Source organism: Chiloscyllium plagiosum, chromosome 10 (assembly GCF_004010195.1).
Source record: "Chiloscyllium plagiosum isolate BGI_BamShark_2017 chromosome 10, ASM401019v2, whole genome shotgun sequence".
NCBI classification, from domain to species: Eukaryota; Metazoa; Chordata; class Chondrichthyes; order Orectolobiformes; family Hemiscylliidae; genus Chiloscyllium; species Chiloscyllium plagiosum.
The window spans coordinates 56,340,277-56,357,478 of record NC_057719.1 but is presented as its reverse complement, the minus strand read 5'-3'; the positions used below and the strand labels follow the sequence as shown (position 1 = coordinate 56,357,478).

Genomic DNA, 17,202 nt, shown 5'->3' with positions numbered 1-17,202 from the left:
CAGGCAGGGAAGGATGGAAGGACAGATGAAGGAGAATTGGGAGGGATTAATAGCAGGGGAGGGAGAAAGAGAGGGTAGGGAGTTTGGAGAGGGGGTAGAGGTGTTTGGGGAAAGGGGTGGGATTGTTGGGGTGGTGACGGTTGAAAAGGAGAAGGCAGGTTGATGGAGTGTGAGGGAGTTGTTGAGGTAGGTGGTGATGGGGTAAGAGAGGGGTTACGAAAGGAGGAAAGGCAGGGTAGGGAGGGGCATGAGCGAGGGCAAGTTGGGGAAATGCATGAGTGAGGTCACAGGAATGCATCAGTGCTCTAGTCCAAATACTCCATTCACCATAACATAAAATAAAAATACTTTTTCCAGGATGAACAATTAAATATATTTTCTCTGTCAGGGTTCAAACAAATATTGGTGCCATAAATATATGAATTAAGAAATTAATGTTATGGTAGATGAATTTAAATCCCACAATGGCAGATAGTGAAATGAGAATTCAATTAAAAAAATCTGGTATTTAGAACTAACCCAGGGGGGCATGGGAGGGTGTTGGGGAGGAGGGAAGCGGATGCTGTCAATTGTTCTAAAATGCTATCTAATTCTAGGACAGTTGATTTCTTTCCCAAGTCTGACCTACATGTGACTCCAGACTCAGCAATATGGTTGATTCTGAATTACCCAGTGGGGAATTGGGGATGACCAATAAATGCTGGTTGAGACAGTGATGCTCACATACCATGAAAAAATTTAGAAAGGATAATTGACATACATAGTCAGTAATGTAGAAGTGCGGGCCCGCTTGTGCCATGGTGGTAATATCCCTATCCCTGGACTGAGGCCCTGGTTCAAGTCCCACCTGCTCCAGAAGTGTGTAATAACATCTCTGACCACATTGTTTAGAAAAATAGCTCAAGTAAAAATTAAAAACAGATTTCTGTGTGGTGATTGGTTTCTGGAAGAAAAACACTTTGGCCTGTGGGTTAATTTTGAAAAAGATAAAGGGTGGAAGTTTTCAGAGTCTGCAGCTCTAATGGTTTAGCATATGTGGTCAGCATGTGTTGCATTGAAACAGACACAGTCTATGTACATTGTATATTTTTTCTTCATATTACTTCAATCACCCTGGAAAGGTAAGGTATTTAAAACATTTTAGCAACTGGGTAGATAAGAGTCTAGCACCAGAGGGCATAATTTCAGAATAAGAGGTCACACATTTAAGACCACAATAAGGAAAATTTTCTTCTTTCAGATGGTAGTGTATCTATGGAATTCTTTACTGCAGAAGGCTTTCAAGACTTGGACATTAAGGCTGTCACAGACTTTTAATCAGTGAAGGAATCAAAGGTTACAAGGAAAAGGCAGGGATGTGCAGTTAAGAATGATCAGTTCAGGCCTGATCTTAATGAATAGCAGAATAGACAAATAGCCAGGTTCTGTTCATACGTCTAATGGTCTTAACAGGTAAAACTAATTGTTGACACATTGCTGTTATGTAGTAGCTAGGTGAGTGAATTTCGTCATTAACTGGATGTTGCTGTCAAGCCAATAAGTGTTATGCCTTTCACATAGATAAGTAATTTGTAAATTTCAGTGCTGGTGAGATGCTATGCTATGTGTTCTGAAGACTGGCAAATCGTATCAGGCAACATAGCCCTTTGGCTGTTTGCAATAAGTGGGGTTATGACCGTAGTCAGCCACCTACACTTGATAAACTCACAATACTAGGAGATAGTGAGATTTGCAGATGCTGGAGATTAGAGTCGAAAGTGTGTTGATAGAAAAACACAGCAGGTCAGGCAGCATCCAAGGAGCAGGAAAATCGACGTTTTGGGCTGGAGCCCGTCATCAGGAATGACGCTGGAAGCCTCGGGGGTGGAGAGATAAATGGGAGGGAGCTGGGACTGGAAGAAGGTAGCTGAGAGTGCAAGAGGTGGATGGAGGTGGGGATAAAGGTGATAAATCGGAGAGGAGGGTGGAATGGATGGGTAGAAAGGAAGATTGACAGGTGGGACAGGTCATGAGGCGGTGCTGAGTGGAAGGTTGGAATTGGGGTAAGGTGGGGAGAGGGGAATTGAGGAAACTGATGAAGTCCACATTGACGCCCTGGGGTTGGAGGGTCCCGAGGCGGAAGATAAGGCGTTCTTTCTCCAGGCGTTGATTTTACCTGCTCCTCGGATGCTGCCTGACCTGTTGTGCTTTTCCAGCAACAAACTCACAATATTGCCTAATATTAGATACACCTCTGCAATTGAACAGCATTTTTTACATAATGCTGAATATGCTAACAACCAATTATTATTAAGGATTATCATTTGACCTCACTGTATGGTGTACTTGAGTGTATTGGAAGCTTCATACATTAATTCATGGTGTCCAGTTCTTTACAGATGGAAAGCCACTGCCCATTTCAATAAAATAGAACAAGAGCCATTCTCCAGCTTATTTCTCAGGGCGAGGTATTCACCAATCCTCAAGAATTGTCCAAAGTCAAGGGAAAAATGTGATATACTGTATAAGCACTGGTAGGTTGGCACGTGGCCTCTTCTTGGTAGAGGCATTGTCATGGAGAATTCACGAGTCAATGCCTTGTTTACAATTCAGACAAAACTTAACAGTTATCTGTCATTCATTACTAACTAGTGAACAGAGGCTACATGCCAACCCACCAGTGCTCACACAGCATAACTAATTCACAATGCTTTGACAAAAATGTGTCTTTTTTCAGCTATACTCAATCTTGAGATGTTTATTCAATCACTCTTTCAAAAGACCAAATAAGTGTCATCCTTAACTGAAGAGTATTTTTTTTTTAGAAATTGGAAAGACCAGCTGAGTAACTGCTTCTTAGTATGCTTTCTTCCAACTGAACCAGATAAAACAAGAACCTCTTCAAGCCAGTCATCTTTCAAAACAGCTTCAGCAGGAACTTACAGCAAAGCCAGTAGTTATCACCAGTCATGTGATAGCCTTGCTGAAAATAAACTCCAAAGTCCACAATACTTGAAATAAATAAATTTTCCCTAATCCTATAAGAGCTATGGTATTGGTGATGGAATGGATATGAGATTGAACAAGTGCTCAGGGTTAAATAAGATGATACTCCATTGCAAAGGCAATACCTACAGCTCCAATTTATTGCATTTCCCTGCCCCTTCAGCATATCTACTGTCAAAACGCTGATTTATGCTTTTGTCATCTTGAAACTTGACTACTTCAATGTTCTCATGACTGGTTGTTTTGCAATCCATAAACACTGATTTTAAACCTCTTCAGCTCTAAAAACGTGTGGAAATATCTTCAATTCTAGTCTCTTGCACAACTTAATGTTAATTGTTCCACCCTCAGTAGCCATGTCTTCGAATGCCTTGGTCATAAACACTAGAATTTTCTCCCTAAATCACTGCCTCTCCAGAATCCCTTGTTTTCAGTTGCTCCTCAAACCTTTAACATTTGCCATGTTTTTGGATGTTGTGTGGACAGATTAGATTTGAGTGGTTTTGTTGGTAAATGCCAAGGCTCAGATGTGATAGGTGAGCAACTGAATAAGTTACTGCGTCAGTAGCATCTTACTCAAGTATAAAGCAAAATAGGAAAGGTGAGTAGAGAGAGGGGAAAAAAACAAAAACTTGTAAGTTCTAAAATTAAAGGAAATTAAATATATATATATTTGAATGAAACAATATGCAACAGAAGCACTGAAGTTGTAGCCCCAGCTCTTTGTGCATCACGATATGAAGTGTTACTTACATTGTTGATGAACTGGTCAGTTGCTATCTGGATAGCCTGGAAATCAAGGTCAAACACACTGGCTACTTTGTGGAAATCTATATTCTTGACACTCGGCTTATATTCTGTTAAGAACAAAATTAAATAATAAAGTAAAATAATTCAAATTGTCTTTAGACTTCATATAAAATCATGTACACCAATAGGTTTCATTCTTTACGCTTACCATTATTATTTTCACTTGCAACTTTGATTTTTGAATTGATGATTCCTGATGATTTTTTAACCTCAAAATCTTTATTCAAAGATGAGGATGCCATTTTCTCTTCTATTTTGTCATAAATTCTTTCCTCTGTCTTAATATCATGTGACTTTTTCTGTATTTGATTTCCTAACTTAGTTTCCATCATAGTTTTGACAGCTGCTTTCTCCAAATCTGGTATTTTTTCTGATAAGTTTAACAGAGGCATTTCCAATGTTGGTGTCTCTGTAACTTCTGAAGTAATATCTTTGGCTGTCTTCTGCTCCTGGATATCTTTGTTAGTGTGACCATTCTCACGAGAAATATCTGAAATTGGCTCATTATTTGTAACACCAGCCTTCAAAATATCTCCAGAACTGAAAGCATCTGTAAAATAAAGATTTAAAGTACTTGTTGTCTCTAGTATTCTGTAGTGGTATGAAGAAATGACTCTCTGATTTTGATGGCCTGAAAACTGATATCAAAAATGCTAGCAGAGATTGTGATGCACATCATGAATTAGGGATAAATATTATTTTTGGATTAGAATTTTTGAGACAAACAAAACAGTTCAAATTAATGCATTGTTTCGCAAACACTGGAAAATTGGGGAGGATCAATTATTGTAGGAAGCATGATAACATAAAACTGACATCTAAAAACTCTTAATTCATGAAAACTTAATTATGCTAATACAACATTTCTGTTTTCTTCCAAAGACTGTTTATTCTCTATACTTTGAATTTTCTCTCCGTTTGACTCTAAATTGATGCATCATTTTTGGGTTGAGAGATCAAGCAGGGCACTTTGGATTTTTACCATTCCATCAGCAAAATCAATGTAAATTCATTGACACTTTTAGCATAACAAAACATCTCAAGTCACCTCAAAGAGCATTACCACAAAGTATGACATTGAGCCACACCAAACCCAGCTTTAGAATAGACTGGGAAATGCCATTTCTGACTTGCCTCCCATCGAACAAGGAAATGATTGTCTCCTTGGCAATATTGATATGCATATAAGTTTAGAATTAGACCTGTGAGACACCACTGCATTGCACATCACTGCTCCATTGTATTTTACAACCATGAGAGACCAATACATTCTTCTGAATATGGTGTTATTTAAATGTGTGTGTGGTATATTGCAAGTTCTAAGCTTGCTAGATTGCCTTTTATGTTGGAAAGTGTAAATGAAATTGTTTGTGTCATGATTGCTTACTGTAAATCCACTCCTGAATCTTATCTCAAAGATGATTATGATGCTGGGTAGAAATTTTCTATTGTATTTCGGTTGAGAAATTAAGGACTGGAGAACATTGTAACACATCTTTGGAACACCTAAAGTTAACTCTGAGGAAGTTTGAGCAATTTGAAAGATTGCACAATGTACGCATCATGTTTAACTTCTCTGTACTTAGTTGAAGAGACTTAAGTTACTTAAGAGCAATAGGGGAATTCAAATTTAACAAACAGGACTGATGTAATTCCAAGCCAAGGTTTCACATTTGGCAGAAAATGAATAAAATAGGAGATGAGAATAAAATAGGAGATGAGAATAAAGTAAATGTTTTTCTCATCGCAGTAAAGCCTATGCTTTTGAGGTGTATCTAACCAATGTTTCCTGCAAATTGTTCAAATTATTCAATATACAATTTTAATAGCATGACATTGAGATCTTTTGCTTTAAATTCTGTGTCTTATGACCCTGCTCAACTAGTTACCTGATGAAGGAGCAGCGGTCTGGAAGCTAGTACTTCCAAATAAACCTGTTGGAATATAACCTGGTGTTGTGTGATTTTTAACTTTGTCCACCCCAGTCCAACACCAGCACCTCCACATAATAATAATGTAGGCAATAAGACTTAAAGTCTGAGATTTACAACTTGTTTCTTCATTGATACAGCAGCAGCACTGTCTGTTATCTCAGAAGAATATAAAAATTCATAGTCCATTAATCAAAACTTGTGTGAAACCGACCAAGTTATTCCAATTATTCTAGTGTTAGTTCAAGTTACTGTTAGCGTAAAATACGACAATGCCTCCTGCTATTTGCTATTGGAAATACTAGAGGAGAGTCACCATCATGACTTAAAAATATATTGCTGTTACTTGAATTTTTCTCTATCAAAATCCTGAATCTGTCTTCCTAACCATAGAAAGTGAGGACTGCAGATGCTGGAGATCAAAGCTTAAAAATGTGTTGCTGGAAAAGCGCAACAGGTCAGGCAGCATAGTAGAGTTATAGAGATGTATAGCATTGAAACAAACCCTTCGATCCAACTTGTCCCTGCTGACCAGATATGCTAAATTAGTCTAGTCCCATTTGCCAGCACTTGGCCCAAATCTCTCTAAACCCTTCCTATTCATATACCCAATCCAAATGCCTTTTAAATGTTGTAATTGTACCAGCCTCCACCACTTCCTCTGGCAGCTCATTCCAAGCATGCACCACCCTCTGCATGAAAACATTGCACCTTAGGTCCCTTTTAAATCCTTCCCCTCTCATCTTAAACCTATCCCTTTAGTTTTGGATGCCCCCACACCAGGGAAAAAACCTTGTCTATTTACCCTATCCATGCCTCACATGATTTTATAAACATCTATATGGTCACCTCTCATCCTCCAATGTTCCAGGGAAAATAACCCCAGCCTATTCAACCTCTCCCTGTAGGTGAAACCCTCTAATCCTGGCAACATACTTGTAAATCTTTTCCAAACCCGTTCAAGTTTCACAATATCCTTCCTATAGCAGGAAGATTAGAAATGCATGCAGTATTCCAAAAGTGGCCTAAACAGCTGCAACACGACATCCCATATTCAATGCACTGACCAATGCAAGCACACCAAAAGCCTTCTTCACTATTCTATCGACCTGAGACTTCACTTTCAATGAACTATGAACCTGCACTCCAAGGTCTCTTTTTTCAGCAACACTCCCATGACCATACCATTAAGTATAAAAGTCGAGCCCTGATTTGCCTTTCCAAAATGCAGCAATACTATGGGTATAACTACACTGTTTGGACTACAATAGTTAAAAATGCAACTCACCATGATCTACTGTAGGATAACTAAAGAAGAACAATGATGCTGACCCAGCTAGTAAATTCCACATCCCTTGAATAAATAATATTTAAAAATCCCAAATGCTTTCATTGTGCAGTTATCAGGACAATTCAGAAGAAATATCAAAGTAGAGTGGAAAGATTTATCTTTTATAAGCGAAGAATGTTGATTGGTTGGCAAGTGGACTCTGATTGGTAGAGGTGTTGATATGAGGAATGCCCTAGTTAGATGACTACATGACAGTTAACTGCCAAGTTTTGTTTAACTTTTAAACCAAGCAGGTTGACTCTGATTGACCAGAGAATGGCCATCAGTTATTTCAGTGAGTGGAAACAGGTGCATGGTGTGTGCTTTATTTCTGCAAAGAACAGAAAGCCTGTATATTGCATGTAGTTTCCAGAATATGCTCAAGTTTAAGATACGTCATCCTCACGTAGTGTCTTTTTCCAGCTATAGTTAAGAAAATATGTTTAAACTGAGATACGTTCGTGATGGTAAGCATTGGTAAGTGAATGATCATCAATGAGGAAGTGCTAAAAGAGTATAACATGGTTTTTGAGTAAAAATTATAAATGAACCATCAGTACAATATTAAAGATTTTCAGTCAGCAGCTCAGTCAAATAGAAGCATTTGCTAGTATTTGCTAGGATCAACTAGACAACGTGTCTCTTCAGCACCGGCTGGACAATTTTCTGTTCTCTTGAAACGATTCCCCACAATCTACAAGAGATTGCTCACTATGATTGAGTGTTTAAAAACATTTCTAGGACCAAGTTTAGTTTGTTTAAGTCTCATAGCAAGAGAAAAGCAAGATAAAGTGAAGATGTGTCCTAATACACCTGTGTGAAACTTACAGACAGCTAATGCTTGGTCAGAAGGTAGTGGTGAAAAGCAATTGAGATGATAAGAAGTTTGTGATTGGAATTGTTGTAAGGAGACTAGCATTCATATTATAGACAGACTCCATCAGAGTCAGTGACAGTAGATCTTTTGCTTAAAAGAGGAAAACTGACAAAAGAAAGCATGGAAAACCTCCAAAAATCCCATTTCCTCAGAAAGGGAAAGTCGAAAAGAAAATGAGTCACAAAGGAACTGAGAGCTTGTGGGGATAATAGAATCCAACAGCACAGCAAAGTTAATCAGGGTTTTTGATTAAAATCAATCAATGTCACAATCCCAACTATTATGCAGACTAATAGTCAAAGTCAAAGTTCAGGCTTGGCACAGTCAGAGATGCTAAGAGAGCAGAGACAAGCTAATGGAAATGGAAGGATACTAATTAAAAAGTTTATTAGAAGAAAGAATAAAAGAGTGTTCTTTCCATTATTGATTGTCAAATAATAGTATTTTGTGAAACACATACTGTTGTTTAGGAAAGAACATTCTTCAAACATGTAAATTACTCTGGTAGTAATTTTGATTATAGTAAAATGAGTTTGCAAACCAATCTGCTAAATGTTCAGGTATGATTTAGTTATACTGCTTTCTGGGAACTTTTGTACCTTTACATTTAATATATTATATATTTAAGAGAGAAGGAATATAATATATTTCAAAATGAGCATTTTGTTGTACCATATTGCCTTTTCTATGGGCAACTGTAACTCACACTGTTTATAGAATGGCTGTTTGTTCTGAGACCATGTATTAATCTTTTCACAGTGCAATAAACAACAACTTGAATTTCATGAATAATATAAAAACTCAAATATTTGCAAGTAGTTTTGCACTGCAGTAAGTTATTAAGCATGCCATGCCCAAAGCTCAGGATGTAGTGTTAGTAAGCAATAACGATGAACGTCCAGATTCCAATTGCTAGCTTGGATTCAGCGAGCTAATCTTGGTTGTGCTTACAAAGACAGCATTCCCATCAAGTTCTGGAAAAATGGTAGGGGAATTTTCTTCTCAAATTTCCTGTGTCCGATTAATGCTTAAAAATGTGCTTGTGTGATTGGCTGGGTTGGATTTGTCTTGCTTTTTAAGTACATGGACATTCCTGGACAATTTTCCACATTGTTAGGCAGGAACTAGTGTTTCAGTGGTACTGGAACCGCTTGGCTAGGGGCCTGGCTAGGTCTGGAACACCAGTGTACAGTAACATTATCCGAATGTTGTCAGGGCCCAAACCCTTGCAGTATCCAGTGCCCTCAGCCGTTTCTTGATATCACATGGAATAAATCGATGGACTCTAACCTGGTGTCGTGTACTTCTGACTTTAATGTAATAGAGGATATCCTTGATGTGGTGACAGGACTCTATCTCCACAAGTACTCTATGATTGATACTTCAAGGATACTGTCAATCTGCATTGGCAGATTGGTGAGGATCAGGTCAAGTATGTTTTTCCCTCTTGAGGGTTTAGTCAGCAACAGCTGCATACCTGGTCTTGCTGCAACATTGTATCGGACTCTATTAATTCAGTGTGTAGTGGGACAACTGAGCTACCGATAGACACTGAAGTCCCTCATCCAGAGTGCATTTTGTGCCATTGCCACCCCCAGTTTCCTCCAAAGTGGTGTTTAACACGGAGAAATATTGATTCATCCATGGAGGAGTTTGTTCGTGGTAATCAGAAGGAAGATTAACTGACCATGGTTTATTGACCTGATGTCATGAGACTTCATGGCTTCAACAGTCAATATTGAGAACTTCCAGGGCAACTTCCTCCAGACTGTGCCACTACCTTTGGTCAGTCTATCTTTCTGCTGTGTCAGGGCATACCCAGAGATGGTGGTGTCTTTGATATTGTCCGTAAGGTATCATTGCGTGAATGTGACATGTCACGATGTAGCTTGACTAAGTCAACAGGGCCCAAGGTATTAGTAAGGAGAATTTTGTAGGGTCAAGACGGCTGGATTTGCTATTGTTCTCTCCTGTATTTACTAGTCCAGTGACAGAACCATTACACCATCACCTTCCTGGCAATGTAAATTACACAGAAAGATGCAAGAATGCCTGATTTGAGAAACTGAAAAGAAAAATCACTATTGTAGGTGAGAGTGAATCAGTGATGGAGCACTGCAAGTGATTGTGTTTTCCTCAACTGAAATTGATGCGTGGCCCTTTTACAGTGCTAACAATGTGCAAATGAAATTTTCCAAAATATAAATTAAATATACATTTGAAAAGTATTTGATCTCTTTTCCTTAAAAAACATACAAAGATGTTTGTTCGAAATTGCATCATTCCCATTAACTTATTATCCAATACCTTCAATGGTGCTTGAACTAGAGATATTTGAGGTGCATTTCATTTTGATGGCAGTTAGGATATCTTGTAGCTTTTGAAACATCTCTGTATCTTCATCATGTTGTCTTTCAATCATTATATATTCAATGTTTGCATCATTCTTGTCACATGTGAAGTCTTTGTTTTGCCAGAAACTATCTTCAAAAGTGTTCACTTTTTGGAGAATGTTATTAAAACCATTATTGCAATTCTCATTCTCTAACTGTTCAAGAATTTCTTCCAACCATAAGAGCTTTGTTTTATCAAAACATCTTTCCAAATGCTGCAGATGAGCAATACCCATTTGCTTTTTTAATAATTTAAGATTACTATTTAGGTTTAAGATGTCAGATGATGTATGCCTTACTCTGAGTTTTTCAAATGGTTTATTTACTTCTTCTAAAGGTGACTGCCTTCCCCAGAATGAGGAACTGCTGGTTTGGTCATCACTGAATTCAACATCTCTCACTATTGTTATTTCTTCATCAGTCACATGTCTTGTTCTATGTTCATTTTCAGCACTTGCAGAAATAGCTGGATTTATATTTTCATTGGCACCATCTGGATTAGGCATTACTGTTGTGCTTAACTGACTTGTATATAGACTTTTAGGAGTGGAGATATCTGACAGCTCTTCAGAATCACTCAATGTTTTTTCTTCCCACAGGTTTGGGGTTATAGGATCAATCAATGGTTGTGTTGCTTTTTCACTTATTGTATTCTTAATCTCTCTATGGTTGTCATTTGTTTCAACTGTCCTTGTTTCCTTGATAATCAGTTGTGGTTCAACTTTAGTATCAGTGTCCTCAGCCCTACTGAAACTTACTCCAGTAAGATTCATATTCTCAGAAAGCAGTGAATTCACAAGTTCCACATTAGTTTTATGCATCTTGTTTCTTTTTTCACTATGTAAGGTTGTGTTACTATTAACTTTGGTTACTTTTGTTTCTTCTTGTGATAACTCCTCTGTGGAATGTAATACAACGGATTGTTCTGATTCTAAAGTTATTTTATCTCCCATGTTGTTTTGTTGATGGAAAGGGTTTTCCTGTTTCAAGGTTTTGCCATCATTTGAAACAGTGAGCTCTTCAACTTGTGAACTTGATAACTGATCTGATAAAGTTTGTTTTTTGTCTTGCAATAAGGATTCTGTATTATCTATTGTAGTAAGCGGTTTTAATGCTAAATCTGAAATTATACATTGTGTCTGTAAAGCATGGTGTTTATCATTCATTTTTTCATTTAACAGAAGTCTATCTTTATCTGAATCAGTATGTTTTTCAGACTGTTGAAGTGTCAAAATACTTGCCTGGAGAATTTCCTCATGCACATGCAATTTTTCAGACAATGCATTTTTACTATGATCTGAGACAGAAAGCCAGTTAGATTCAGAAGTACAACTTATTTGGTATTCTTGCAAGTCTTGCCCATCACATTTTTTCAGTAAAAGGGATTTCTCAATATCTGGAGCAGCCTGATTAGATTCAGGTTTTATGGGCAGACACTCTTTGAAGACATGCTCTTCTTCATGCAAACAGTGCCGTAATTCAGCTTCACCATGATCCAAAGTAAACTGACTGGATTCAGAGTCTGATACTGGGGCTTGTTGTTGCAAGGTGTTGCTGCCACTGTAAAATTCTTCCTGTGGCAAAGTGTGAGTAGGATCTGAAGCTGGCTGAAGAGACAGTACTCTCTGGGCTTCATCACACATTTGTTCTTTTAAGGAAGGACCATAGGTATTTATAACTGTGATCTTCTTATCAACCAAACTTGATGGATGCCTTTCCTCTAATGCTTGTTTTTCATTCTGTGATAAAGGATTATAATTATCTAAAATTTCCTGCTTTGCTGATGTTATGTGCTTTCCTTCTGTGATGCATTCTTTGTTCCCCAATTCATTCTGTGAAGAAGGAATATCTTGACCAGAGGTAGTAAGTTCATCAAATTCAGAATTTAAAGTTTGCTGTTCATTAAAAGTTTGCGTATGGGATAATAGCTTATTTTCATCTGAAATACCAAGCTGTTCCAGTTCCATGGTTGATTCAATATGTTGCTGTTGTGAGATTAGTTGTTCATGTGGCAATTCTTTTTCTGGATATTGATCCCTATCTGTCACAGTAATTTGTTGGGAGTCCGACTTTATTAATTTGTTTTCCTGTGAAAAATTGTCTTTATTCTGTAAGGTATTCTGTGACATAGAATTAGCAGCATTTGAAAGAAGTAAATTTGATTCCGAATCAGAAACTAAATTATGTTGTAAAGTTTCTTCAGCCTGTAATTTGTCCAATGCTGAAGGTTTTGCGGAGTTTGTGACTGTACTTTCTGAACTTCGATCTCCAGTAGGCGGCAATTCAGGATCCAATGTTAAATGTTGTTCTTCCTTATGCAGTCCAAATTCTAAAGCTTGATCTTTACTTTCAACACCAAATTCTCCTATTGATGAAATTAGATCCTGGCTGTGCAAGAAATTGTGTTTACTGTGTGATGTTTCTTTAGTTTGTAGATCTTTATGTGTCATTGACCTCATATAATCTGAGTTAGATTGTTTAACTACTGAAGGAATTTTTAAATGTTCTTGCAGATATTGTTCTTTATGGATACTTTTCTGAGTCAAAGGTTTATTATCTCCTACCAATTTTGAATCCATCATTGAATGTTGCTCTTGTAGATTTTGAACTTCTAGTTTCCAAATATCTTTAAGCTTTGATGCTGTGCCATCAAATCTGAAACTATTTTCTAAACTATTTGTAGAATGTACCTTTTGAGTGTTTTCACTTTTTATTACCCCAGGTTCCTTTGCAGTCTGTTGCAAGTCTTCAGAGAGGCAATTAATATCATTCTCCATTTTACAGAGATTTATTTCTGGATAGTGGATTGGTTCTTCATTTATTAATGAATCAACAATCAATGCCTCTCTTTCTCTTGGAGCTTGATCCACTACAAGTATGGGAGAACAAACTTCAGATTCACTATTCATTGTGTTTTTGTTGCTTTCAGTGATACATTTCTTTGTTTCTTCTTGCAAATTGGAAGCCAACTGATCCTCATTGCCTTGACTAAAGCCGAATGTCTCACTCAAACCAAAGTGATACCATGGTGATGGTTTTGATCTATCAGTGCCTCTTATAGAATCTTTGTTAACAGCACTGTCTTGTGTTCCTTCTGATGTCTTGGAAGTCTGCTCTCCATTGTTTTCATTAAATCTAAATGTTTTCCTTGCAGTATTAAAGTCAAACCACCATGTTTTTGATCCATCTTTATCTGTTGGATTCTTTACTCCAACATTTTCTGTTTCTTTGGATATGCCTGAATTCTCACCTGTACCAGTTTGACCAGCCCATGCTTTGTCCGTATAATTAAATATCAACTGATCATTATCCATTAAATTGTGAGTAGCTCTGCTGGTATCTTTTGATATTTTCTCTGAACTACTAGATTGTAGCTTTATTTCACTTGGAACTGAAAGGTCAGGTGTTTTGTTTTCCAGGTTAGGTATCTCACTTTTACTTGGGACTGTTGAATCATCAACAGAAAATGAATTTATATTTTCAAGCTCTTCTCTACTTTTATCATCATCACTGGATAAAGCATCTTCTGGTGAATCACTAGTGAAGCTGAACAATTTGGACAAATCACCAATCCAGGATGAAGTTTCAGAACCAAGGTTTTCTTTGTCCTTGAAATGCTCATTAATTTGATCATCCATTGCTTCATATGCTGGAGTATCTTCAGCATCACCTAATGCAATTTTTCGACTTTTAAAGGTGTTTATCAGTTCCACAGGCTTTTTATCCAGATCGTTTTTTGAACCAAACCACCCGCTAATTCTAGATCCAATCCAACTAGATGCTTCTTGCAGAAATTTAGATTCTTCGTTGCTTTCAGATGTGATAGCAGGTTTTTCTCTGATCTCCTGCCCTGAAAGTTCACTTTCTGGGGCAATGTGTTGACTGTACACAGATTCAGGACCTGTTTCTGATTTTAATTCATTGTTATCTGTGTGTTTGGAGGCACTTGCTTCATTTAATTGATTCAGATTATCAGCTGCTGAATGAAACTCATTGACTTGTCCAATCACATCAGTTGCTAGACTTGGTTCAATTTGTTCGTTACTAGGTGTCATCTCTAAAACAGCATCATCTGCAGCATGATGTGTTCTTTGAAACTGCTCTTTATAAAGATTAATTAAATTGTCCACAAGTTCATCTTTAGCAGAATTACCTTTGTAATCCTGGCTGTTTATGTTGGACTCAGACTGATGTCCTAATATGGATTTTATTTCTTCTGAGTTTGAATTTTCCCCATATTCATCACTAACTGAATCAGTTTCTTCACTTTCGATGTAATAATCACCACCATCAAGACAAAGGAAGTCACTTTCCTGGGGAAAAATAAAACATTCATAGTCTTAAGTTTATAACCCTGATTTAGGATCCATGCACAACCTTTTGTTTTTCTGTGCTTATTCTGTGGGTTGTTTTAATTTAGATGCAGGCATTGACAATGGAATAAATACCTCGATGATAAAGAGAAGATTAAGAAATACTAAGATAGAAAGCTTACTTTGAGAAGAATATTCTGAATAAAGTTCTAACTATAGCTTATGTTAAAGAATTGAAAATGAAAGTTGAAATGAAAGTTAGCAATAATCAGAAAAAAATTATACATTTTAGTTTGTATTACAATAAAAGATAGATCTGATGTGAAACACATTTGTTACTGTGAGTTCGCTGAGGAAGTTCTGCCTACAGTTTTCAGATTGACTGTTCAGAATTAGCATTTTTTTTTTATTCCAGGGTAATACTTTACAAATGTTGGATGTAGGTTTGCTTGCTGAGCTGAAAGTATAATTTCCAGACGTTTTGTTACCTTACTAGGTAACATCTTCAGTGGACCTCATGCGAAGCAATGCTGAAAATTCCTGCTTTCTATTTATATGTCTGGGTTTTTTTTTGGTTGGTGATGTCATTTCCTGTGGTGATGTTACTTCCTGTAATGAAGTCACTTCCAGTTCCTTTTCTCAGGGGGTGGTAGATGGGGTCTAACTCGATGTGTTTGTTGATAGAGTTCCGGTTGGAATACCATGCTTCTAGGAATTCTTGTGCATGTCTTTGTTTGGCTTGTCCTAGGATGGATGTATTGTCCCAGTCGAAGTGGTGTCTTTCCTCATCCGTATGTGAGGATACTAGTGAGAGAGGGTCATGTCTTTTTATGGCTAGTTGGTGTTCATGTATCCTGGTGGCTAGTTTTCTGCCTGTTTGTCCAATGTAGTGTTTGTTACAGTCCTTGCACGGTATTTTGTAAATGACATTAGTTTTTCTGATTGTCTCTATAGGGTCTTTCAAGTTCATTAGCTGCTGTTTTAGTGTGTTGGTGGGTTTGTGGGCTACCATGATGCCAAGGGGTCTGAGAAGTCTGGCAGTCATTTCCGAGATGTCCTTGATGTAGGGGAGAGTGCCTAGGGTTTCTATAACACATCCAGAAACAGATGAGGAAGAACATCACTTCGACTGGGACAACACATCCATCCTAGGACAAGCCAAACAAAGACACGCACGAGAATTCCTAGAAGCATGGCATTCCAACCGGAACACTATCAACAAATGCATCGAGTTAGATCTCATCTACCACCCCCGAGAAAAGGAACAGGAAGTGACTTTATCACAGGAAATAACATCACCACAGGAAATGACATTATCAACCAAAAAAACCCAAACATATAAATAGAAAGCAGGAATTTTCAGCATTGCTTCACATGAGGTCCACTGAAGATGTTACCTAGTAAGATAACGAAACGTCTGGAAATTAACCTTTCAGCTCAGCGAGCAAACCTACATCTAAAACCTCAACCTGAGCTACAAATCTTCTCAAAACTCACTTTACAAATATTTCTGCTCTGGACTAAACCATGTTCTGGCATGATTCAGTGTCATTTGGGTGGATCTAAAAATTAACATTTGAAAACTTTGCAGGAGGATATTGTCATGAAATGTTTAATGCAGCAAACATAAAGCTAGACTTAAGTACATTCATTCACTGGTTACCTTGGTTGGTAGTTCTATTTCAGTTGACACTAATACATCTTCAACTTGAACTGCATCTTTTGGAAAATACCCAAACTGTTTTCCTATCTAAAATAGAAGAAAGTCATTACAAGTTAACTGAAGAAAGTCATAAAGGTTTGCATAAAGATAAAAGCAAAACACTGCAGATGCATTAGCGCTGAAATAAAATCAGAAAATACTGGGGAATTCAGCATCTATGGCAGCATCTGTGGAGGAAGAAAGAAGGTTAATGTTTCAAGTCCAGTTCTGAAGAAGTTGTTGGATTCAAAACACCAACTCTGTTTCTCCCTCCAAAACTGCCTGAGTTTGCGTAGCATATTTTGTTTTTAATTTTAAACACCTGATTGTTGGAAAACTGTACGTACTCTGAGTCATAAAAAAAACTAAACAATGTTGACGAAACCCTTTTTCCACGATGCACTACATACAAAAACTTAGGTTCATACTTATCAAACTTGATGAACACAAAGCAACTCATTTCTAGTTACTGAAAGCATTGCATAAAGAAGGAAGTACTTTTTTATGGTCTTGGGACTATATAAATTCACTGAATAGGCAAGCAATGCAACGATTAATTCTATTACATTCATTGTGTTTAACAAACACACTTGGGGTTATGTAGTGTCTTTAATGAAGCAATATATTTTCAAGGGAACGTGATCAAATAAAAATTGACAATGAGCCAAAGGAGATATTGGAACAGGTGTTTAAAGTCTTTGTCAAAATGTATTAAGGACCATCTTAAAGCAGGGCAGACTGGTAGAGAGGTGACAAGATTCAGAGGGGGAATTTGAGAGCTCATAGTTTTACTTTCTGAAGGCATGGTCATCAATGGTGGGCAAAAGAAGCACATAAAACACCAGTAGCCAGGGTTGTGGA

At 37.4% G+C, this 17,202-nt stretch overlaps 1 protein-coding gene across 1 annotated transcript in view; it reads right to left on the bottom strand.

Annotated features, from left to right (window-relative positions):
• The window catches only part of ctage5 (CTAGE family, member 5), a 53,170-nt gene extending 36,257 nt beyond the window's left edge, over positions 1-16,913 (bottom strand). Inside the window, exons 1-5 of the mRNA XM_043698441.1 lie at positions 16,908-16,913; positions 16,303-16,389; positions 10,241-14,639; positions 3,944-4,345; positions 3,739-3,842 (exon numbers count right to left, since the gene is read on the bottom strand). Coding sequence (XP_043554376.1) covers positions 3,739-3,842; positions 3,944-4,345; positions 10,241-14,639; positions 16,303-16,389; positions 16,908-16,913 — 4,998 coding nt within the window. The remainder of the gene's footprint in view (positions 1-3,738; positions 3,843-3,943; positions 4,346-10,240; positions 14,640-16,302; positions 16,390-16,907) is intronic.
• Positions 16,914-17,202: the final 289 nt, after the last annotated feature.